Source organism: Xenopus laevis, chromosome 6S (genome assembly GCF_017654675.1).
Source record: "Xenopus laevis strain J_2021 chromosome 6S, Xenopus_laevis_v10.1, whole genome shotgun sequence".
NCBI classification, from domain to species: Eukaryota; Metazoa; Chordata; class Amphibia; order Anura; family Pipidae; genus Xenopus; species Xenopus laevis.
Genome location: NC_054382.1, coordinates 15,051,734 through 15,077,060, shown reverse-complemented (window position 1 = coordinate 15,077,060; position 25,327 = coordinate 15,051,734). Strand labels below are relative to the sequence as shown.

Genomic DNA, 25,327 nt, shown 5'->3' with positions numbered 1-25,327 from the left:
GGAATCTGACATATGTCTAGACCCATATAAGATTTCAAAATTGAATATAAAAAAAACCTGTTATTTGGAAAAATGGATTTCAGTGCAGAAGTCTGCTGGAGCAGCACTACTGATGGGTTTTGGAAAAAAACATGTTTTCCCATGACAGTATCCCTTTCAACTAAAGCTGCAGTCTACTTCCTGATCCCAAAGAGCAAAGTCAAACAAACCAGAAGTCAGCAGAGCTTTTCAGCTTTCAAATGGTGGGTCACCGACCCTATCTAAAAAACAAAGGGTAGAGTGTTACTGCTGTTCTTACTTTATGCTACTTTATATTACTCATCTCTCTATTCAGGCCTCTCCTATTCATATTCCAGTTTCTTATTCAAATTAATTTAGAAATTACGTTTTACAGATGAGAAATGATTGACCTTCAGTGCCCAACACAGTCATTATATTTAATTGCTTGTGTAAAGAGGATACGAGAATCGGTCATTCCACGTTGCTCTTTCAACATAATCCAGCATGACAACAGCTTTGATTGTAGTTAAAAGTTTGCTCCATGTTTCATCAAAATCCACTACCCGTGGCTTCAATGACATGGCGGGGAGTCAATGCTAAAACCTGTAACAACAATAAAAAAACATTCAGAAAATAAAACAAGTTTCCCACAATAAAATCCTTTTTTATAAGCAAGGAAGCAATTTTTAATAACTGTACAGCTCTCTCAAAACTCGACAGAGTTCTCCTAAATAACTGTATGAAACAGTCTCGTCAGGTTAATATCCCTTTATGCCTTTATTACCAAGAAAGTCTGTCCACCCTACACAAAGATATTGTCTCATGAGTGAATCAGATACTGGTATAATGGGAAGAAATCATACTAGCTACAGCATTTGAATCTGCAATGATTTATGCTCAGAGCAGTTACACTAGATAGATAGATAGATAGATAGATAGATAGATAGATAGATAGATAGATAGATAGATAGATAGATAGAGAGAGATAAAGATAGATGCCAGATAGATTGATAGATTTAGCATACAAAGCAGGCTGCAATACATTGCCCGTCTGCTACAAAACATTGCTTTCAGAATTACTTCTGTTATCCAGAATGTTTGGGACCTGAGGTTTTCTGTATAATGGATCTTTCCGTAATTTGGGTCTTCATGCCTTAAGTCTACTAGAAATTATTTTAACATAAAATAAACCCAATAGGCTGGTTTTGCTTCCAATAAGGATTAATTGTATCTTAGTTGGGATCAAGTACAAGCTACTGCTTTATTATTAGAGAAAAAGGAAACTATTTTTAAAAATTTGGATTATTTGGATAAAATGGAGTCTATGGGAGACTTTCTGGATATCGGGTTTCCGGATAAAGGATCCTATACCTGTATCTAGTGTGCATCTATGTGAATATGTTTCGTGAATGTTAATAACGTATAATTGCCTTTCGAACAACTGGAGGAACCAGTACGTTTCAAGGCTGTTTGAATTATCTCTGACTGACCGCTGTTTGCCATCAGTCAGGCAATTAAATCTGAAATTAAGCAGTAATTCCCCTTTCTATCTTACTGGCACTAACAGGGTTATACAACAAATGTTCTGATGAATTGAGGATGTAATAAGTCAGAGCCAATTCATATGACTTGCCTGGTGTTGCAACTGTTCAGGTGCCTCCAGACACTTACATAATCTGCCTGTGCACAAAATAAACACAAACAAATTGTAAAGTCAGAATAAATGTGGATCATCAATCGTCCATTTAAGAAACACTGCAAGAATAAAACAGGTGATTGGAGTAGAGGAAATGTCAAAATTATTTATGTTTTGCATCCTTAAAGGGCAACTAAAGTCTAAAACAGAATAATGTTACAAATGCTGTATTTTATATACAAATATAAATATGAACTTATTGCACCAGAAGCCCAATTAAAAAAAATGATTTATGCTTTTAAAGTTTTAAAGTTGGCGCAGAGGGCTGTCATCTTGTAACTTTGTTAAACATCTTTGCAAGACCAAGACTACGCACATGCTCAATGATAAAAACAGCACAAGTCAAATAATATCTGCCAGAAGCCGATAGAGGAAGACTGATTAATAATCAGAATATACAGACTGCACTGGGTCTGTGGATGCAAATCTACACAGTTGTTACAGGGAAAACAAACAAAACTGCTCGAGTTCTGGGAAGTAAGGTGGGGGGGGCTCCCTCTGTCGTTTGAAAGTATGATCGTTTACCTGCACAGCAGTTAGGGACCATCTGAAGTTTCCTAACTGCTGTTGTCAGAGCAAGTAAAACGAAGGGTGAATTTCACTTCATACAGTCAGGTTTCTTATAAAAACAGTAAACATTTTATAATTAAAGTATATTGGTGATAGGTTTCTTTTTCATTAAAGAAAGTAAAAATGGGATTTTATTTTTTTGCCTTTACATCCCCTTTAAAGGGGTTGTTCACCTTTGAGTTAACTTTTATTATGATCTAGAGAGGGATATTCTGAGACAATTTGCTCTTGGTTTTCATTTTTTATTATTTGTGGTTTTTGAGTTATTTTGCGTTTTATTCAGCAGCTCTCCAGTTTGCACTTTCTGGTTGCTAGGGGAATTTGGACCGTGCAACCAGATTGCTCAAACTGTAAACTGGCGAGCTGCTGAATAAAAAGCTAAATAACTTAAAAAACACAAATAAAAAAATGAAAACCAACTACAAATTGTCTGAAATGATCACTCTCTACATTATAGTAAAAGTTAATTTAAAGGTAAACAACCCCTTTAAAGGAGAAGGAAAGCTATGGAGGCATTTTATTGCCAATGGATTAGCTGCAATAGTGCAAGCTAGAATGCTATATTTATTCTGTAGAATGTTTTACCATACCCGAGTAAAAAGCTCTAGAAACTCTCTGTTTGTTTAGGATAGGAGCTGCAGTATTAACATGGTGTGACATCACTTCCTGTCTGAGTCTCTCCCTGCTCTGGGCTCAGATTACAGTAGAGAAGGGAGGGGTGGGGGAAGAGGAGCAAACTGAGCATGCTCTTGCCCAGGGCAATGAGGTTTAAGCTGAAGGCAGGAAGTCTGATACAGAAGCCCATGAGTACACAATAGAAGGAAAGAAATGCAGTGTTTCTTTTGACAGGAGACTCAGAGCAGCACTACTTTTGGGGTTTACTGGTATATTTAGATGGACCTTTCTGATAAGGCTTACTTAGTTTTAACCTTTCCTTCTCCTTTAAGGCTAGGGCCATACAGGGGCCAAAATCAGATAGCTGAAATACACTGGGTGATTTTAGCCCTACCGCGGACAGTAGCCTCCTCTCTATTCTGCATTCAGAAGTGTTGAACCGGAAGCAGAGGGAACAGACTCGGCGGATATTGGCAAAAAAAAACTCGAGTCTCTGTGTTTTGAGCCTGTTTGTGTTCCTTCCAATTTAATGCTTTTGAGAGGCGGCTACTGCCTGCGCTAGGGCTTAATTCAGAAAGCTTATTTCAGCTAGGGCCTTGCCTAAAGGGCAAACAAATTGAGGCCCTTAACAGATTTTAAAAGACAGTTACATAGGACAGACTGGCAATGAATATATGTATACCTGTATGTGAGTACGTGTGGCTACCTTTAGGCTACAGTCACACTGGGCCGATTCTCAGGCTGCTGATAAATGGAATCCGAGAATCAGCCCCTACATTCAAATCAGCGCTCTTCTGTGCGAACCACTATATCAGCCCAGGTGTAGGTACACAGAGCAGATTTCGGCCAACCCAGTGGTTCCAGGTGAAGGCACAGTAGAGTGCTGATTCAAGTGTAGGAGCAAATTCTCACCCTACCTTTATGAGCAGGTTGAGAATAAGCCCAACGTGAATGTTTCCCAGCCGGCATAACCAAATAGCCCAATGCACAGTCCTCTGCTTGCTCCTCTGTCTGTATTGACAGATACTGTGATGGCTTGTGTGTTGACTCACAGCTCCAATTTGGAACAAAAAAAAAAAAAAATATATAAATTTTTGAGACCTGTGTCTGAATACAGGTGAACTGGATGGCTGTCAACGTAGACATATTAGCAAATAGAAAAGTGTCGATCAACTGCTTCTTGGCTTACGTTAATACACAGAATCGCCATGGGGAAATACTGGGGCAGCTGCCTCCACTGAAGTCTGAGCAGCCCTGATTCCACCCCCTCTTGCTCTGCACCAAAGCCTAATTAATGAGGTAACTAGAAATGTTGTACATTATGTTTTGTGCTTCTGTACCAGCCCAAGGCAACCACAGCCCTTTAGCAGTAAAGATCTGTGTAAAGATGCCCCAGTAGCTCCCCATCTTCTTTTCTGCTGATTCACTGCACATGCTCTGTGCTGCTGTCACTTACTGAGCTTAGGGACCCACTCACAATATACAGTACACATAGAATAGAAATGTCACAATATAAGGCTGATTAGTTATTAATACAGATAATTACTACATGGCAGCACAGAAACCAGTGCAATTAGCATCAGAATTTAATAATCAGCAAACCTGTAGCATCAGCTTATATTACAGGGGAAGCTCATTTTCTGCTGGATAATTAGTGACGAGCCCTAAGCTTAGCTTCTCAACAGCCAATCAGAGCCCACTGAGCATGTGAGTGTCACAGACACTTTCCAAGATGGTGACCCCCTTTGACAAGTTTGAAGTCCTGGATCATTGCTGCTATTGACAAGCTGAAACTTTAGGCTGGTGCAATAAGTTCACTATATAAAATATGGCATTTTAGCCATAATCATTTTTAGGTCTCCTTTAAAATATCGGCGTTGGAGCAGGTCAAAGGGGGACCAAATCGCTAATGTAATGAGAAAACAGCGCTCTCTGCACTAGCGGAGCTGAATTTCCTGGTTTCAACTCTTAAAGTTACAAGACATGTTGATCGATTGTCACTGATAGTTCTGTTAGATAGTAATTGTTACTTAAAGTTCCTAAATTTGACTGTTTTGTCAACCTGACTGTCCCTTCTTATCCTGTTAAGAGTATCTAATGCTAATGGACCCCTGCTGCACAAATATGGCAGCCCCCTCATAGGAACATGGAGGTAGGACAGGTAATGTAAAAGCATCAGGCAACTACTTTTATGTCAAAATTATAAATTACATTCAAAGATAATGTTATGACATATTAAAAAAGGTTATTTTCTGGTGTCAGTATCTCTTTAAAGGGGTGGTCCAAAGTCAAGGTAACTTTTAGTATGTTATTGAATGGCCAATTCTAAGCAGCTTTTCAATTGGTCTTCATTATTTATTTTTTATAGTTTAATTGTTTTTTTTTCTTCTGACTCTTTCCAATTTTCAAATGGGGGTCACTGACCCCATGTAAGAAACAAATGCGCTGCAAGGCTGCAGATTTATAGTCATTGATACTTTTTTCCCCTCGTCTTTCGATTCAAGCCTCTCCTATTCATATTCCAGTCTTTTATTTAAATCAAAGCACGGTTGCTAGGGTATTTTGGACCCTAGAAACTCAATGGCTGAAATTGCAAATCAGAGAGCTGCTGAATGAAAAGCTAAATAACTCAAAAACCACAAATAATAAAACATGAAAACCAATTGTGTCTCAGAATATCACTCTCTACATCATATTAAAAGTTAACTGAAAGGTGAAAAATCCCTTTTAGGGGGGTGACTGTGCTGAATACTTGGATATCAGGGGTCACGTGCTGTCAGTGAGCTGCAGACTTGGGAAGGAAGGAAGGGAGGGAGGTTGTTAGACTGTCTGCATGTCCTACACAGCTCTCTCATTTGTCACAGAAGTTTTAGCCCCTGTGGAGTTGTATAAGGATTGGAGATGGGGGTTGTTCAAAGTCTCAGTACTATTTAATCTCTATACAGCTCTGCCAGTCCTCAAACTTCTGTGACAGAACGAGCAGCACACTGACACAGGCACCTCCCGCCCTCACTTCCGCAGTTCTCTGGCAGCAGGAAGCCCGGCAATACCAGTAAGTTAATAAAACCAAACAGTCCCGCTTTTCTTGATACAGCCCTCGTATCGTTACTTACACCTCCCGCAAAGCTGTTTACTGCAGGGTCCCAGCCTCCTGTCTTACAGAAAATCCCAACGCCGCAAGTCTCATCACGCGAGATCGGCGTCACGACTACACGTAAGCGCAGTGACGCATCACGTAGCCGCCTTGGTGAGAGTGACGCGTTGGCGTAACTCAGCGTTCCACGGACAGAAGCTTCTTTCCTAAACTGGTTTCGCTGTTACGGAACGCATTTTAGGACATCCTCCCAGGAAATCCCTGTCCTTATGCGATCTCCTACGCTAGAGGATTGCAACATCGCCTGCTTTTCAACTCACCCCTCCTCAAAGCAGATTTCACACTTCGCTCTTCAGCTGTCAGCTCCTGCTCCTCAGTCATCCGACCTGGGTCCTCGCTCATCCCTCCTCAGCCATCCGTCCTGGGTCCTAGTTTCTCCCTCCTCTGTGGAGGGCTGAGGAGGGAGTTCGTATGGCTGATGGCTGAGATGGGGTGGTAGAGGGGGGAGGTGTGACCGTAAAAACACCCGATGCGGCATTCATAAGCCATAGGACATCGCATGGAGGACAGGGATTTCCTTGGAGGATGTCCTAAAATGCATTCCTTTAGTCAGGGGCCTATCGGGTCACCACTTTGATAGCCACACTTGGGTTGCCACACGGCCAGTATTTTACCGGCCTAGTCGGTATTACAAATTTACCGGCAATGTAGCTGCCGGTAAAATTGTAATACCCTTAAAAAGACCCCTCGGCCTGCCCCCAATCCCCTGGAAACGTAACCTTTGTTCTCCGTCTTGAAATCCCCGCACTGCGGTCCTGCCCCCTTTTATGTCACGGCCTGCCCCTTTTGATTTCACTCCGCCCATCTTTGTTCCCGCCCCCCACCAGCCAGTAAAAAATTTTAGGAAAAGGTGGCAACCCTAGCCACACCCCAACCATGGAGGTCCCCAACATCATCGATCATCATCATCTCTAGGGTTGCCAACTTTTCTTGAAAAAAATACCGGCCTTCCTATATATTTATCTTTATTCCCTATTAATAACATTGGGATCAACCATAATTTTTACCGGCCAGGCCAGTAAAATACCGGGCCAGGTGGCAAACCTAACCATCTGAAGATATGGAAGCAGAGCTGTCCGGCACTCAAACGGATCCACAGGACCAGAGATATTCAGTTAAAAGATATTTGTATAAGTAGAAAAATTAAAAATATATTTGCATCTCCATCCACCCTACGCATTTCGCACCTTTTGGTGTGCTTAGTCATGGGCTCGGAGCCGCTCCCTAAAGCTGGGGGGCTGGGGCTGGTGCACCCGGACCACTTTCACTGTATGGTGAGTTACTTTACATTTAATTCGGGAGCACCTTGTTCTCTCTTACACATTTGAACCCTAACCAACCAGGGTTGCCAGGTCTAATTTTCAAAAGCAGCCAAAATCAGCTACAAAACTAGCCAAGAGGCACTTTCGAAAGTAGCCCAAAAAAAGCATATGTGCAGTGAAAAAAAAGTGGCTTTTTCAAATTTTCACTATTTCCATATTTTTATATGAAGAAAAATGGGACAGGGGCGTAACTTTAGAGGACAGCCCAGGAAGTATATGGGCCCCATAAGGTCCTAATACATGTATAATTTTAACAAATATCAATAAAAAATGTCAACCTCTAGTCATTTTGGTGGGCAGCAGATTTTTGCCCCAAAATTGTCTGAAATTGAGGTCACTTGAAAATGCGTGAATGCTTAAGAGAGAAGGGTACAGAGCCCAAAATCTGATAACTCCTGATTTCTACACAAGTCAGTCCCATTGCAATCTGGGTATTGTAGTCTTACATTAAACTTGGCAGTTGGAAATGTATTAAACAAAACCTACATTACCCAACATGCATTGGGAGATGCAGGCTTGGCACATTAGGGCAAGAAAAAACTTTGAGGGAGAAAGCAGTGTGGGGGGCCAATGGACGGAAGGGGATGGGGATTTTTGAATAACGGGGAGTTTAGTTCTCCTTTAAAAAGTACAGGGCTGGATTATTAATCACCCTCATAACATGGAGTTAGTTAAAATACCTTTATTACAGTGCTACGCAATATGTTGGCGCTATATAAATACATGTTAATAATAATTAATCCATTTTAACCTTAGAAAAAAGGTCATTTTTATAGTAGAAGCATTTGCTTTAAAGGGGGTGGTTAACCTTGCAAACACTTTTTTTTTGGTTTCATATTGTTCACCAGAAATAAAGACTTTTTTAGTTGCTTTCCATTTTTTATTTTTTACCGTTTTTCCAAAAATGAAGTTTAAAATTGAACGTTCCAGTCTCTGGTGTCTCAGTTTGGCAACTCAGTTATTCAGGTGCAGATTCTGAACTGTTACAATTTTGCAACATTTAGTTGATACTTTTCTCAGCAGCATCTCTGGAGTATTAGCAACTATTGGATCAATTCTAACAGCCGCCTGTAATGAAACCCAGGAATTCTGCTCAGCTGGGACAAATATACATAAGAAATTTATCAACTTAATGTATCAGTTTAGATCAGTTTAGGGGAGTCGGTGACCCCCCCCCCGAGCTGCTTTAGATGGTGAAAATTAAACTGTCTGAAAACAAACTGAAAAACGTTTTGAAGGTGGACAACCCCTTTAAAGTGGACCCGTCACCTATACATAAAAAGCTGCATAATGAAAGTCCTTAGCAAATTAAACATGAACCACAAATTATTTTTATAATTAAAATATCCATACCTGTTATAAATGTGTTTAAATAGCTGAGCTGTCAATCAAATATTATCTGCCCCGCCTCTATGCCTGAGGCATACATGTAGGGCAGTCAATTACTTTCACTTTCCATTCAGCACTTCCTACATGTAACACATTTTCCCTTCTCGCCTCAGGCTCTATAATTATGTAGGGCACTGTGCACGGTCATTAGGTTCCCCATTCTGATAATACTTAGATTTTGGGGTGATACACTATTGGACTTAATAACAGTGTCAACAAAATGGCTCCTGTCTGCTTGCTGTGATTGTGTAATTCCAAGGCTGAAGGAAACAAAATGTAAATATAAAATATAGTGTAAGTAAAGTTTTTTTTTGCTTAACTAACATGATAGAAAAGAAATTGGGATTATTTCTTAGGGTAACAGGTCCCCTTTAAATGTTTTACAGAAGTGACATATATTACCCTAAAACAACCACTAGATGGTGTGTGTGTGTGTGCGTGCGTGTGTGTGTGTAGATAGATAGATAGATAGATAGATATATATACCATCTATATATATATATATATATATATATATATATATATATATATATATATATATATATATATATATATATATAGTCTGTGTGTATAACAAGTATCAGGAACAGTAAGTGAAGATCTGAATCTGAGCCATGAGATTTTGGGGGGTTTCCCCAATAATTTTGGGCAAATATAATGGAAGGTACAAAGTTTGCTTCTGGTCTAATTATCTGTACCAACTAATTAGCAGAAAGCATTTACTGGCCGAATTTGAATGCATGTGAGTTTTTTTAAACTTTGATAAATTTGAATGTACTTGAAATTCGCTTGAGGGTTTATTTAAATAAAAAAATTGAATATCTAAAACTCACACTTATTTTGAAAACTCGAATCTGCAATAAAAAAAAAACTCGACTGTCAGGAATTCTAGTAACATGTTAACATTGGTCCCTGGACCTCTCCCATTGACTTCTACATGAACTTGTCAGGTTTTAGGTGGCAAATAGTCAAATTTGAGTTTTTAAATGGCCACGGTGTGATAATTCTTGAAATTCCAATTCAAATTAAAATTCGAATTGAGTTTGGATTATTCACAATTCGAATTGACAGTTTTAACCATAAAAAAAAAAATTGAAAATTAGAATTAGAATTTTCAATTCGACCTTTAAAGGGGTGGTTCACCTTTAAGGCAACTTTAAGTATGTTACAGAATGGCTAATGCTAAGCAAGTTTTTAATTGGTTTTCATTATTTATTTTTTATAGTTTTATAGTTATTTGCCTTCTGACTCTCTGCAGCTTTCAAATGGTCTTCGATGACTCGATTCTAAAAAAAACAAATGCTGTGTAAGGCTACAAATGTATTGCTATTGCTACTTGATATTCCTGACCTTTTTATTCAACCCCTCTCCTATTCATATTTCAGTCCCTTGTTCAAAATCACTGCATGGTTGCTAGGGGAATTTGCATCCTAGCAACCAGATTGCTTAAAATGCAAATTGAAGAGCTACTGAATAAAAAAGCTAAATAACTCAAAAACCATAAGTAATAAAAAATGAACACCAATTGAAAATTGTCTCAGAATAGCACTCTCTACAGCATACTAACAGTTATCTCAAAGGTGAACAACCCCTTTAATAAATCTGCGCCTAAGTGTTTAGTTGGCTAAGGTTTATAAGTTATGTGTATATGTATCGCTATTGAAAGCAGTGTCTGTCCCTTTCTATTCTCTGCCGTGATGTCTCAGACTGTGGATACAATGTAAGAAAAGGCAGATTGCTGTCTTTGCTGGAGACAACCAGGAGTTCGGCAAATTCTGCTTTCAACTGCAAATTATTTTTTACAAAGCACCAGAAATTTCTAAAGAGAGTTAGATCACTGTTAGGCACTGGAGTGATCTAACCCTGCCTGTGCTTGACAGGGCCAGAACCTTGCCTCAGGCAGCATCGAGTGGCCAGTTACAAGGGACAGCAAAAAGCCTCCTCTTGTAACTTTAAGAGACGAATTTCCGGGTTTTAACCCGGAAATTCGGCTCTTCTAGTGCAGAGAGAGCTATTGCGCTCATTGCGATAAGGATGCTGTCCCCCTTTGACCTGCTCCAACACTGATATTTTAAAGGAACAGTAATATTCCTTTAAAATATATAACAGTACTTTAAGTGATATTTTAAAGTAATAAAAATATAATACAGTGTTGCCCTGCACTGGTAAAACTGGTGTGTTTGCTTCAGAAACACTACTATTGTTTATATAACTAAGCTGCTATGTAGCCATGGGGACAGCCATTCAAAGGAGAAAGGCTCAGGTTACACAGCAGATGGCTGTCCTCATGGCTACACAGCAGCTTGTTTATATAAACTATAGTAGTACTTATCTGTTATCTACTGTGTATCCTGTGTTTGAATGGCTGCCCCCATGGCTACACGGCAGCTTGTTTATATAAACTATAGTAGTACTTATCTATTATCTACTGTGTATCCTGTGCTTGAATGGCTGCCCCATGGCTACACAGCAGCTTGTTTATATAAACTATAGTAGTACTTATCTGTTATCTACTGTGTATCCTGTGCTTGAATGGCTGCCCCCATGGCTACACAGCAGCTTGTTTATATAAACTATAGTAGTACTTATCTGTTATCTACTGTGTATCCTGTGTTTGAATGGCTGCCCCCATGGCTACACGGCAGCTTGTTTATATAAACTATAGTAGTACTTATCTATTATCTACTGTGTATCCTGTGCTTGAATGGCTGCCCCATGGCTACACAGCAGCTTGTTTATATAAACTATAGTAGTACTTATCTGTTATCTACTGTGTATCCTGTGCTTGAATGGCTGCCCCCATGGCTACACAGCAGCTTGTTTATATAAACTATAGTAGCACTTATCTGTTATCTACTGTATATCCTGTGCTTGAATGGCTGCCCCCATGGCTACACAGCAGCTTGTTTATATAAACTATAGTAGTACTTATCTGTTATCTACTATGTATCCTGTGCTTGAATGACTGCCCCCATGGCTACACAGCAGCTTGTTTATATAAACTATAGTAGTACTTATCTGTTATATACTGTGTGTCCTGTGCTTGAATGGCTGCCCCCCATGGCTACACAGCAGCTTGTTTATATAAACTATAGTAGTACTTATCTGTTATCTACTGTGTATCCTGTGTTTGAATGGCTGCCCCCATGGCTACACGACAGCTTGTTTATATAAACAATTGTAGTGTTTCTGAAGCAAACATATCAGTTTTACCATTGCAGGGCAACATTACATTATATTTTCATTACTTTAAAACATTTTTAATTTTTTGGCGTTACTGTTCCTTTAAGTGCTGAGCAGAAGAGTAGGGGCAGCGTAGGAGGAGGATGGGTGCTTGTTGGAGTTTACTAGAAACAAGGTGAAGTCATGATGGCATCAGCATATATAGACAGTTGGTGGTGGGGCAGAGCAGTGGGTGGGGCAGAGCAGTCATTACTGAAGGCAATGGTGAGTGCTTTAAAGAGCAAATCATCCCCAAAATAAACATGTGTCTAATAGAAGTAAATATAAGCAACATAGACGCTGTGACTCCGCTGCAGCCGCTGAGGCTCATGGGAGTTGTAGTCCATCAAGCAAAACTTCTGTTTCTGAGCTGTGGATTCCCGGCGTAGTCGATCCAAGTTCTAATCGTCGTTTGCTGCTATTTCCAGTGCACATGACGTCAGCGGAGGGTGTGACTGCTCGGGGCGCTCCTCCCCTCTCCTGAAATGGTTCATTCTTCGGCCGCTAAGTGAGTTAAAGGGACTGACGTCATGTGGTTTCCTGGAATCGGGTTACAGCGGGGGAATGGAAACGTTACACTCCAAACAAGATGCACATTGACGTCAGCAGAGCCTCGCGGTGTGATTGAGTCTGATTCATTCCCTGCTCCCGGGGCTGCTGCACATTCCCCTCTCAGGCTTCACAGCAGACTTGTCTCTGGCCTGGGACACTGTCCATGCGTGTTGCTTAGGCTGCTGCCACTTACTTTGGGAAGATGTGGGGTGAGTAAAGTGTCACTTTATGTCTGTGCCTTTCATTTAACATAAGAACAGTTATGATGTCACAATGTTACATCATGTCGGTGGTAGGGTGGGTGCTGGCAGCTGTGTGTTCTGTAACTTGCCTTCAGCTTTCACATAGTCCAGCCTTTGGCCCTCCAGCTGTCTGTGGCTCTCCAGCTGTTTGACCCAATGCAGCCCTGCACTAACCTAGCCTCCTTCTTCTTTGAGAATAATGACACCCTAGGGAAAGGGTTGCTGCCTGCCAACAAGTGACATTTTGGTCATTACTTTGACAGTGTCAGGGCCTGGGGGAGGTGTTGCCACTCGCATTGGCAGATACAGATCCTTTTAACTCTCCCCATAGGGTACCGTAACGGCAACAAGGCTGCACCGAATAGGGACCTTAATTGGGCAGACAACCCCCTTCCAGTTATGCCTGTTAATTATCAACCAGAGATGGAGGGCTGCCGGAGGTTTTCGCTGTTGGGATGATGGGAGTTGCAGTTCAGCTGAAAGTTTGGATCTGGAGTTGCTGATGCAGTAGAGTCTCAGTCTCAGTTTCTGAGGGATGCAGGATTAGGTGCGGAGATTTTTTTGTTCAAATGCGGCTGGAGGGCCGCAGGTTCCTGGTGTTAAAGAGTCTGGTGAATTGTATAGTTATAGCTGGAGGCATGTAGCAGTCAGCTGTCTGGATACTGAAAGTTATAGGTCAATTCCAGCTCAAAAATGTCGTTTTAGGCTGTAACTGTAGTACAACAGCTGATGGACTGCAATGTTGTGTTGTCTCTCTCCCTACTATACCTGCTACCCCACAGTCACACTCCCTTCCCAGAGACTATTATCCTACTGTTACTATAGGCACCATCTCTCCCTACTATACCTGCTATCCCACAGTCACACTCCCTTCCCAGAGACTATTATCCACTGTTACTATAGACACCATCTCTCCCTGCTATACCTGCTATCCCACAGTCACACTCCCTTCCCAGAGACTATTATCCCACTGTTACTATAGACACCATCTCTCCCTACTATACCTGCTATCCCACAGTCACACTCCCTTCCCAGAGATTATTATCCACTGTTACTATAGACACCATCTCTCCCTACTATACCTGCTATCCCACAGTCACACTCCCTTCCCAGAGACTATTATCCCACTGTTACTATAGACACCATCTCTCCCTACTATACCTGCTACCCCACAGTCACACTCCCTTCCCAGAGACTATTATCCTACTGTTACTATAGGCACCATCTCTCCCTACTATACCTGCTATCCCACAGTCACACTCCCTTCCCAGAGACTATTATGATAATTATCCCACTGTTACTATAGGCACCATCTCTCCCTACTATACCTGCTATCCCACAGTCACACTCCCTTCCCAGAGACTATTATCCCACTGTTACTATAGGCACCATCTCTCCCTACTATACCTGCTATCCCACAGTCACACTCCCTTCCCAGAGACTATTATCCACTGTTACTATAGACACCATCTCTCCCTACTATACCTGCTATCCCACAGTCACACTCCATTCCCAGAGACTATTATCCACTGTTACTATAGGCACCATCTCTCCCTACTATACCTGCTATCCCACAGTCACACTCCTTCCCAGAGACTATTATCCACTGTTACTATAGGCACCATCTCTCCCTACTATACCTGCTATCCCACAGTCACACTCCCTTCCCAGAGACTATTATCCCACTGTTACTATAGGCACCATCTCTCCCTACTATACCTGCTATCCCACAGTCACACTCCTTCCCAGAGACTATTACCCACTGTTACTATAGGCACCATCTCTCCCTACTATACCTGCTATCCCACAGTCACACTCCTTCCCAGAGACTATTATCCACTGTTACTATAGGCACCATCTCTCCCTACTATACCTGCTATCCCACAGTCACACTCCTTCCCAGAGACTATTATCCACTGTTACTATAGGCACCATCTCTCCCTACTATACCTGCTATCCCACAGTCACACTCCCTTCCCAGAGACTATTATCCCACTGTTACTATAGGCACCATCTCTCCCTACTATACCTGCTATCCCACAGTCACACTCCCTTCCCAGAGACTATTATTAATGTTTCTGTCTGTTGTGCACTCTATATAGTCAAGAGGTAGACATGAGGAGTTACAGAACTTTCTTGCACATCTTTTTTGCTGTCAAGATCTTGTTCCCACAGTGCTGTTAACGTTTCTTCACAGTACTTGTGTATCACTGTTTATCTTTTTGCTTCTGCTGCTTTATTTTAATAGAAGAGCAGAACATAGCTCATGAGATACAGACACTGCTTTCAATATCAAATCCAATGACTGTGAAATCAATGAAAAGTTTAATGCACGCAGAATAGAAATTTGCTCAGAGTTACATTTAGTCATTAGCATGTTACACAACAGCATGTTATTGTTGGGGTTATTTTTGGGGTCATCTCCCCTGCTCCTGTTTTTCACGAATAACATTTCTGTTAGTGCATATTTTGTACTATGATGTGGTTAGAAAATTCCTTGAGAGAAAGAGAAAACTCAATTCCCCTTTAACATGAGCTGGGCAGGTAATCCATGTTTGTCAATGGGCACCTTTATATGTCACGCTTATAGGTGCAGTGTCATAGTGACATGCCTAAAATAGTTTATTGCAGTGAAAACGTACAAGTCTGTGAAAAAGTTAAACCCAGAATATAGCGCCTCTCTCAAACCGCCCTTGCTGACGAGTGAAACCGGATGAATGAGATGAGATACTGTCATCACTACATTTGTTATAATGCCATTGTTATTTAAACAAATTATACGTATTCCGACACATTCTAAGGTGACATATATGCACTTTGTTTAGTAGGTTATTGTATGTATTTGCTTTATCTGAGCTCAGATCCCTTATCTTTTACAATCTCTGGTTTATGGCCCTCCAGGTGCTTTTCAAATGTCTGAAAAGAGCTCAAACTTACCTCCTGTGCCTCCCACTAACAGGAGACACATAAAAAGCATCAATTTTAAACTCAAAACACTCACTAGAGTATATTTAGGTCCCATTACTGCTACTGCCATCTATTTTCCATTCAGATCAATGAAAGCTGATGTTTGTATTCAGCTTTTAACAAAGATATCCCCACTTGATGACTATAAACATATGGCATGGCATAGATCATGATTTTATACTCAAAAAACAGATGCTGTACTTTGCATTTGGTGTTGCCTATAGTAGCAGTGGGATACTAGTCTCTGGGAAGGGAGTGTGACTTTGGGATAGCAGGTATAGTAGGGAAAAATGGTGTCTATAGTAACAGTGGGATAATAGTCTCTGGGAAGGGAGTGTGACTGTGGGATAGCAGGTATAGTAGGGAGAGATGGTGCCTATAGTAACAGTGGGATAATAGTCTCTGGGAAGGGAGTGTGACTGTGGGATAGCAGGTATAGTAGGGAGAGATGGTGCCTATAGTAACAGTGGGATAATAGTCTCTGGGAAGGGAGTGTGACTGTGGGATAGCAGGTATAGTAGGGAGAGATGGTGTCTATAGTAACAGTGGGATAATAGTCTCTGGGAAGGGAGTGTGACTGTGGGATAGCAGGTATAGTAGGGAGAGATGATGCCTATAGTAACAGTGGATAATAGTCTCTGGGAAGGGAGTGTGACTGTGGGATAGCAGGTATAGTATGAAGAGATGGTGTCTATAGTAACAGTGGGATAATAGTCTCTGGGAAGGGAGTGTGACTGTGGGATAGCAGGTATAGTAGGGAGAGGTGGTGTCTCTAGTAACAGTGGATAATAGTCTCTGGGAAGGGAGTGTGACTGTGGGATAGCAGGTATAGTAGGGAGAGATGGTGCCTATAGTAACAGTGGGATAATAGTCTCTGGGAAGGGAGTGTGACTGTGGGATAGCAGGTATAGTAGGGAGAGAGGGTGCCTATAGTAACAGTGGGATAATAGTCTCTGGGAAGGGAGTGTGACTGTGGGATAGCAGGTATAGTAGGGAGAGATGGTGTCTATAGTAACAGTGGATAATAGTCTCTGGGAAGGGAGTGTGACTGTGGGATAGCAGGTATAGTAGGGAGAGATGGTGCCTATAGTAACAGTGGATAATAGTCTCTGGGAAGGGAGTGTGACTGTGGGATAGCAGGTATAGTAGGGAGAGATGGTGCCTATAGTAACAGTGGGATAAGAGTGAAGATACACAGAACTACTAGTAGCAGCTACTTGTCATGGCTACAAAATAGAAAATAGTGATGATTGGCTTTGTGTGTGTTTTACCAGAGGCAGTTCTCAGTATTGTCTATGGCAGGGCATTTTGTGGTCATAAAAAGTTGCTAGCAGCTCTGTGTGTCTTCACCCTAAGGGCTATTCCACACGGGGAGATAGCAACGCGTTTGCGGTCGCGGCGACGAAGCGCCGCGACAGTCGCCGCGACCGGCGCAGGCGACAGTTTTGTATGGGCGCCTATGTAAAAACGCCTGTGCTAACCACACGAGGCGATGCGCTTTTCAACAGTAGCCTGAAAAAGCCTGGCGAGGCATTTTCAGGCGACTCTTGAAAAGCGCATCGCCTCGTGTGGTTAGCACAGGCGTTTTTACATAGGCGCCCATACAAAACTGTCGCCTGCGCCGGTCGCGGCGAATGTCGCGGCGCTTTGTCGTCGCGACCGCAAACGCGTCGCTATCTCCCCGTGTGGACTAGCCCTAAAAGCCCCTGGGAAAAGATTGTTGGCTGTGGGATAGCAGGTATAGTTAGAGAGTTTTGGGCTGCTGTAGTTGTGCCTGACAGGGAGAGCTTTAGCAGTTACATTCCACTGTGTGCCATAGGTGTTATGGATCACAATGTGCTCGGCAGTTCAGTCTTGGAAAATCATTAACTTCTTTTTCAAGTTTGTGGTGCTGAGTCTTTTTGCCTCTTGTACAAGATTTTAACCTCTAGTGACCTTGTGGTTAGTATTGTGCAGTAAACATGGTCTTACTTTGTGCTTATATAATAGAGCTGATGTCATTGCTCTTGTCATCCCTGGTGTCATTGTGGTGATACCATAGTTCCTTCTCAAAGTTCTCCGATTGTATATAAAGCTGATGTAATGTTGGTGATGTCATTGTCACAGCTGAAAGAAATATGTCTTTGTAAATGACCCCTAAGCAGATCACAATGTTAATCCAAGTGAAGTGCTGGAGAAAAAAGAAGCCATTCATTCAATGACGTCAAAATACAGAGCAAACTTGTTATAGAGAAGAAATGCTTAATAATTAAAGATGGTAAATAATTAAAAAAATAATAATAAAGGCCAACTGAAAAGTTGCTTAGAATTAGCTATTCTATAAAATACTAAACGTTAACTCAAAGGTTAACCACCCCTAAAGCAAGGAGGTGCTCCTCTTATTTAGAAAGCACCAGCTCCCAAGCATTCCAGATAGATGCTGAACCTTTTTTTATTGGCCCATCTGGACCAACTATCCATTTGAATTCCTTATTGGCTAGCGGCTATAGTGTGCGTGCGTGTATATATATATATATATATATATATATATATATATATATATATATATATATATATATATATATATATATATATATATATATCTGATGACGATCTCCTACAGATCGAAACGCGTCAATTTTTTAATGAGCAATTAAAATAAGGCATATAATTTTAGCGCTGGTGTGAGCAACTTGCCGTGAGTGCTTTCTAACTGGGAATTGTGTTATTTATGGTAAGCACCCGGCCCTCGGCTGAAGATGTGGTGAGTGCCGATTACAATGAAGGATGGATATATATATATATATATATATATATATATATATATATATATATATATATATATATATATATATATATATATATATATATTTGCTTTCTTTCACTCAAATCATATACATCAAAGACAAAGAGATGATGAATTAGTGGTGTAAATGCCTTTAGACACACAACGGTATTACAAAAACTATCCGAAAACACTAGATGATAATAATAACAATAATCATTATTTCAGCAGCCACAGGAGACATGCCTGCATATCAGATCCGCTCCCCAGCTTCTTCATTACCCCAAGCAGTTGTGGTGACTCCAAGTACAAACAACCTGGATAATCCTCCGATGATGGCAGAAGAAACTACCCGGAAAAGGGAGTTACGGCTATTTAAAAACCGGTAAGAGAGTGTGCGAGAGAGAGCGTGAGAGAGAGAGAGAGCGTGAGAGAGAGAGAGAGCGTGAGAGAGAGAGCGTGAGAGAGAGAGCGTGAGAGAGAGAGAGAGCGTGAGAGAGAGAGAGAGCGTGAGAGAGAGAGAGAGCGTGAGAGAGAGAGAGAGAGCGTGAGAGAGAGAGAGAGAGCGTGAGAGAGAGAGTGTGAGAGAGAGAGCGTGAGAGAGAGAGTGTGAGAGAGAGAGAGTGTGAGAGAGAGAGAGTGTGAGAGAGAGAGAGTGTGAGAGAGAGAAAGTGTGAGAGAGAGAGTGTGAGAAAGAGTGCGTGAGAGAGAGAGTGCTTGAGAGAGAGTGAGTGTTGTGGGGGTGTTGTTTATTTTCACCACTTTTTGATTGAATTTTCATCACAAAGAATCGACTCTTCATGGCACTTCCAGCAGAATTTAACCTTAAATTAACTAAACACTTAGCTGATGGAGCTACTCTTCGCAATATTTTTTATTTTTAAAGGCATAAATGTGTTAAATAATATTAGGAGTTTCGTACAGATAAAATAGGCGGGTGTTAAATGCCCTGTGTGCCATTAACCTTTAGCAGAGGCAGCTATTTGTTTTGGCATTTAGAGCATTGTATCCTGTGTGACTGTGTGCAAACTGCTGCAGTGTCAGCAAATACTAAAAGAGCAAACAGATTTATTTATATTTATATTTGAAATCTGACATGGGACTAGACATATTGTCAGTTTCCCAGCTGCCCCCAGTCATGTGACTTGTGCTCTGATAAAGTTCACTCTTTACTGCTTTACTGCAAGTTGGAGTAATATCACCCCTCCCTTTCCCCCAGCAGCCTAACACCAGAACAATGGGGAGGTAACCAGATAGCAGCTCCCAAACACAAGATAACAGCTCCCTGGTAGGTCTAAGAACAGCACTCAATAGTAAAATCCAGGTCCCACTGAGACTGATTCAGTTACATTGAGTAGGAGAAACAACAGCCTGCCAGAAAGCAGTTCCATCCTACAGTGCTGGCTCTTTCTGAAAGCACATGACCAGGCAAAATGACCTGAGATGCACCTACACTCCAATATTATAAATTAAAAAAGATACACTTGCTGGTGAAATTTGATATGGTAGAGTGAATTATTTGCAGTGTAAACAGTGTCATTTATAAATAAAAACGACACCATAAAAATCATGACAGAATCCCTTTAACCTGTCCGATCAACTGAATGGCCGATAAATGTACGAAAAATGTCGGGACGCCCCAAACACAAGATACGAAAATCATATGTATGACTGTATCTTTGCGTCTGTGGCAGTGTCATAAATAGATGTTATTCAAGCCCCACAGCAAATTAATTTAAGGGCCCCCAAATATCCAGAGGTTGCCCTAATTTACCATTACATATTAAACTGGCTCATTAAGTAGGGCTTCACAAACAAACAGGGCTCCCTATACCTCCATGGTCCCCTGCTCTGTGACCAGTTTTACACTGTAAGGCCACTGCTGTATTCACTCACACACTGTGCTCCGTTTTGCTAATATTTATATATTTATATTTAAATCTGGAAACTCTGGGGCAAGTAGTTTACCATATACAGGTAAATATACCCTATCATACGAATAAGTTTCTGGTTTATATTTCAAGTCAACTCTGTTTCAGCTCTATTGCTTATTAATAGTGCTTCTCCCAGCCCTCACTTTATTCATAGAGCACTTACATATTCCGCAGCACTTTAAAGTGATAGAGATAAATCTGTCAGTGCTCTATGAATAAAGGATAATAATAACTGTGCTATTTAATAGTTTGATATTTAAAAATACACGTTATGTTTTGATCTTCTTCCCCCGTGTCATTCCTCGCATTTACTTCCCTTTGAATGTCTGTCACGCAAACGCAAACGGATAGGGAGGGGCAGTTTCTTTGTCTGTCAAGATATGACATTTTTGTGTCAAACATTTGCACTCACTTGGGGCTCATTTATCAACACTGGGCAAATTTGCCCATGGGCAGTTACCTATAGCAACCAATCAGCGATTAGCTTTTAAAAGCCAGCTGCAAGTAGAACAATGAATGCAGCAATCTGATTGGTTGCCATGGGTTACTGCCCATGGGCAAATTTGCCCAGTGTTGATAAATGACCCCCAACCGCTAGCAAATCTACTACCATGCTCATTTATATCTGATAAGATGGGTGTGTCAATATGTGACGAGTACAGTTAAAGGGGAGAGCTATGGGTGTTCATTTATCAGATTCTTTACGTGGGTTATGGGTTCTTGGGGTAACTGAATGAGTGGCTAGATGTCACAGACAGGCATCTGCACTGTAGGGATAGTAATTCAGACAATTTGCAGGTTAGTACATCTTGATACACACACCTTACCTATCATACTTTTTCTTTTACATACAAATAATTAGGAATGTATCAAATCCCAAATTCTCTCGAGGATTCAGTTGAATCTGTGCCTCGAACAAGGAAAATGAAAACTTTTGTGCATGCGGTTATTTCCAATCCTTCCTTGCCCTAAACTGGAAACCAGGATACTGACGACATCAGAAAATAACATATTTTATTATCTATCGTAACCTTGTCTTTGAATGCTATTTATAAGTATTTACCTGATGCATTTACATTACCTTTCTTACTACCCTGTTGCCATATTTGTGCAGCAGGAGTCCGTTAGCATTAGAAACTCTAACTGTCAGGTTAAGAAGGGACAGTCAGGTTGACTAAACAGTCAGGTTTAGGAACTTCAAATAACAATTACTTACAAAAGCAGAACTATCGGTGAATAACGATCAACATGACCTATAGGTAACTTTTAGGGGCCCATTCATTAAGTTCGAGTGAAGGAATAGAAGAAAAAATACTTTGAATTTCGAAGTGTTTTTTTGGCTACTTCGACCTTCGACTACGACTTCGAATCGAAGGATTCGAACTAAAAATGGTTCGACTATTCGACCATTCGATAGTCGAAGTACTGTCTCTTAAGAAAAAACTTCGACCCCCTAGTTCACCACCTAAAAGCTACCGAAGTCAATGTTAGCCTATGGCGAAGGTCCCCATAGGCTTGGCTATCTTTTTTTGGTCGAAGGATAATCCTTCGATCGTTGGATTAAAATCCTTCGAATCGTTCGATCAAACAATTATTCCTTAGATCATTCGATCAAACTGCGCAAAATCCTTCGACTTCGATATTCAAAGTCGAAGGATTTTAATTTACCCTTGATATTCGACCCTTAATACATCTGTCCCTTAATGTAGGTTAATATTTTGCAAAGAACATTTTTATTGTCAGTATAACTTTAAAGGACCAGTCACTTAAACATTTTTTTTTAAAAATTTGTTAGTATACATTGGAAAAAAAACACCAAGACAAATTTTGGGATTCTCCTGAATCCCAAAATCAGGGGTGTTTCCTGGGTTTTTGCCACCTGACATATTTCACATGCTGCCCCCCCCCCCTCACATCCAGAGTTAACCTTTCCAAGGGCCGGAGTGGGTCAAGAGGGTGGGCCTCATCGCTAGTGCACCACAATTGTGCTCTCTGCACTAAAAGAGCCGCAATTCTGATTTGAAAATCGGAGTTGCAGCTCTTTAAGTTATCATTAGTGACTTTTTACCAGAGGTGAGTTTCTCAGCTCACCTCATGGCAGCAGCCCAAAATAGTGGATTTGATGCACCCCCACAAATAATACACATTTTTAATACTTTAGTGCAAAAACAAATGTACATAAATTATGATCCAGTTGGTTGAGTTCCTAGCCTTTACAGTTTAGGCAATTAGGCCTCCACAATGGGGCCTCTCTTTGTGAAGGATCCTGGAACTTTAGCTTTGTCTCCCCTGTTGTTAATCTGGCCCTGACTGCCTATAGAGCAGTACTTTTCTCATTCAAGGGAAGGGAAGTAGCTGCTGATAAAGCCTGTATGTTGATTGGTTTTTCCCAAGAGGAACCTGACCATTATTTTGTCAGTGTAGACAGGGATTTTCTGTGTTCTAACTGTCATGCTATGGCTACTCCTGTACTTATAATACTTTGCATGGTTTCCAGGGAAGCTGCCCGTGAGTGCCGTAAAAAGAAAAAGGAATATGTGAAATGCCTTGAAAATCGCGTTGCCGTACTGGAAAACCAAAACAAGACTCTGATCGAGGAACTGAAGGCCCTCAAAGATCTCTACTGTCGAGAAACAGATTGACCTTTCCTTCTGGTTTTGGACTCATTAACAATTTGCCTGGCAGAGATATGACCTTTGGGCTCCAAGCAAGTCTGGAGTATTGATTCAGAGCGCGAATCACAATTTCATGTTCAAGTTCGATTGTTTTACGTTATCATTTGCGTGCACGTTTTTAGCATCTTGGCTTCTACTTTCTCAGGGAAGCAGAGACTGGCAAGAGTATATCACTTTCACCGCAGGCTGGAGTAGTGATTCTAGAAGCTCAGAAAAGGAAACTGCTAAAAGCTTTAAGTGACCTACAGATTCAACAGACAGATAGACAGATAGACAGATAGATAGATGATAGATAGATGATAGATAGATAGATAGATAGATAGATAGATAGATAGATAGATAGATAGACAGATAGATAGATGATAGATAGATGATAGATAGATGATAGATAGATGATAGATAGATGATAGATAGATGATAGATAGATGATAGATGATAGATAGATAGATAGATAGATAGATAGATAGATTGATAGAAAGAGAGAGTGAGATCGATAGAAAGAGAGAGAGAGAGATCGATGGAGAGAGATAGATAGAGAGATAGATAGAGAGAGAGATAGAGAGAGAGATAGATCGATAGAGAGAGATAGAGAGCTAGAGAGAGAGAGAGATAGAGAGCTAGAGAGAGAGAGAGATAGAGAGCTAGAGAGAGAGAGAGATAGAGAGCTAGAGAGAGAGATCGATAGAGAGAGAGAGAGAGATCGATAGAAAGAGAGAGATAGATCGATAGAAAGAGAGAGATAGATCGATAGAAAGAGATAGAGAAGAGGGTAGGAAAAAAGATGTGTGTATATAAAGCACAACACACACAGGAGCACATAGTGCCAAACATTCCTAAATTTAAAGAATTTTGAGCATATTGCCCTTGTCTGTCTTATCCCCATGTCCATATTCTGTAGGCTCCCCATGTTTCTGGCTGAAGGAAATGTTTGCCCTGCTAAAAAATAAGAAAGTTGGAGGCTATGGAAAGACCATTGAGTTCAGTCAATGAAGGATGTGTTGGGTCAGTGGCTTCAGTAAAGTTACGTGCGTGCGTATATGTAAACTCGTACATACAGATGGAGCAGGTTTATTTGAGCACCTGGTCCCCAAAACCACACCTTTTTTCTGATTAAAAAGACCGTGCGTCAATAAAGCCTGTTCCATCTGTATGTATAATACTGTTTGTGTGTGTATATATATATATATATATAATATTGTAAATCTTTTGCACACAATACTTTGCCCCTAGCAGATCTCAGGAAGTAACTTATTTAGACTATTGCTGATTGTATGTGTATAATTCACTACTTATCTATAGTAACCGTGATAGATTTTTACAAAGAAATATATATATATATGGAGTGTTCTCTTGCTGTTTTAAATGCAGTGGTTGCACATTTTTTTCAACAGAGCCATATCCACTAAACTATGTACTAAGAATGTGTGTGGTTTCCTTTAGGCACTTCTTCACAGATGTAACCCCCATTTTATTTCTTTTTCTACACATGATCAGACCTGTATTTTTAAGTGCAATGCATTTCCTGTTGTCTGACGTGCAATTGGCTAATTGAAATGAAAGCAAATTTAAATGGGTTGTTCACCTTTAAATTAATTTTAGTATGATGTAGAGAGTGATATTTGGAGAGAATTTGCAATTGGCGTTTTTTATTGTTTGTAGTTTTAGTTATTTAGCTTTTTATTCAGCAGCTCTCCAATTTGTTGCAAGGGTCCAAATTACCCTAGCAACCATGTTGCCCCATTTGAAAGCTGGAAAGAGTCAGAAAAAGAAGGCAAATAATTAAAAAAATAGAAAAAATACAGACCAATTGAAAAGTTGCTTTAGAATTAGCCATTCTATAACGTAAAACTGAATCACCAGTTTGCAATTTCAGCAATCTGGTTGTCAGGTTCTAAATTGCCCTAGCAACCATGCACTGATTTGAACAAGAGATTGGAATATGAATAGGGGAGGGTCTGAATAGAAAGAGGAGTAATAAAATGTAGTAATAACAATAAATGTGTAGCCTTACAGAGCATTTGGTTTTTGGAAGGGGTCGGTGACCCCCACTTGAAAGCTGGAAAAAGTCAGAAAAAGAAGGCAAACAATTCAAAAAATGAAGACCAATTGAAAAGTTGCTTTAGAATTAGCCATTCTGTAACGTTAAGGTGAATCGCCCCTTAAAGATGCCTGATATTTACTGAAATGTATTGTTTATATAATATCTATCTTTTGCTATATGGATT

General features: G+C 40.6%; 2 protein-coding genes across 5 annotated transcripts in view; one reads left to right on the top strand and one right to left on the bottom strand.

Annotated features, from left to right (window-relative positions):
- The window catches only part of cul2.S (cullin 2 S homeolog), a 50,735-nt gene extending 44,507 nt beyond the window's left edge, over window positions 1-6,228 (bottom strand). Inside the window, exons 1-3 of one of the 3 annotated variants that reach the window (XM_018269053.2) lie at window positions 5,995-6,227; window positions 1,634-1,680; window positions 463-603 (exon numbers count right to left, since the gene is read on the bottom strand). In XM_018269053.2, the coding sequence (XP_018124542.1) occupies window positions 463-581 (119 nt within the window). In that variant the 5' untranslated portion in view covers window positions 582-603; window positions 1,634-1,680; window positions 5,995-6,227. Of the gene's footprint in view, window positions 1-462; window positions 604-1,633; window positions 1,681-5,994 lie in introns of all 3 variants that reach the window. The other 2 variants (XM_018269055.2, XM_018269054.2) reach the window with 2 other exon arrangements.
- A 6,007-nt stretch (window positions 6,229-12,235) lies between these two features.
- crem.S (cAMP responsive element modulator S homeolog) lies at window positions 12,236-23,449 on the top strand. Of its 2 annotated transcripts, none has more exons than XM_018269052.2 (3): window positions 12,236-12,729; window positions 18,725-18,878; window positions 22,925-23,449. In XM_018269052.2, the coding sequence occupies exons 1-3, from the start codon at window positions 12,723-12,725 to the stop codon at window positions 23,067-23,069; spliced, it is 306 nt and encodes a 101-aa protein (XP_018124541.1). In that variant the 5' UTR covers window positions 12,236-12,722; the 3' UTR covers window positions 23,070-23,449. The 2 variants fall into 2 exon arrangements, with proteins under 2 accessions (XP_018124541.1, XP_018124540.1); XM_018269051.2 differs by having other exon boundaries at window positions 12,286-12,729; window positions 18,722-18,878.
- The last annotated feature ends 1,878 nt before the right edge of the window (window positions 23,450-25,327 follow it).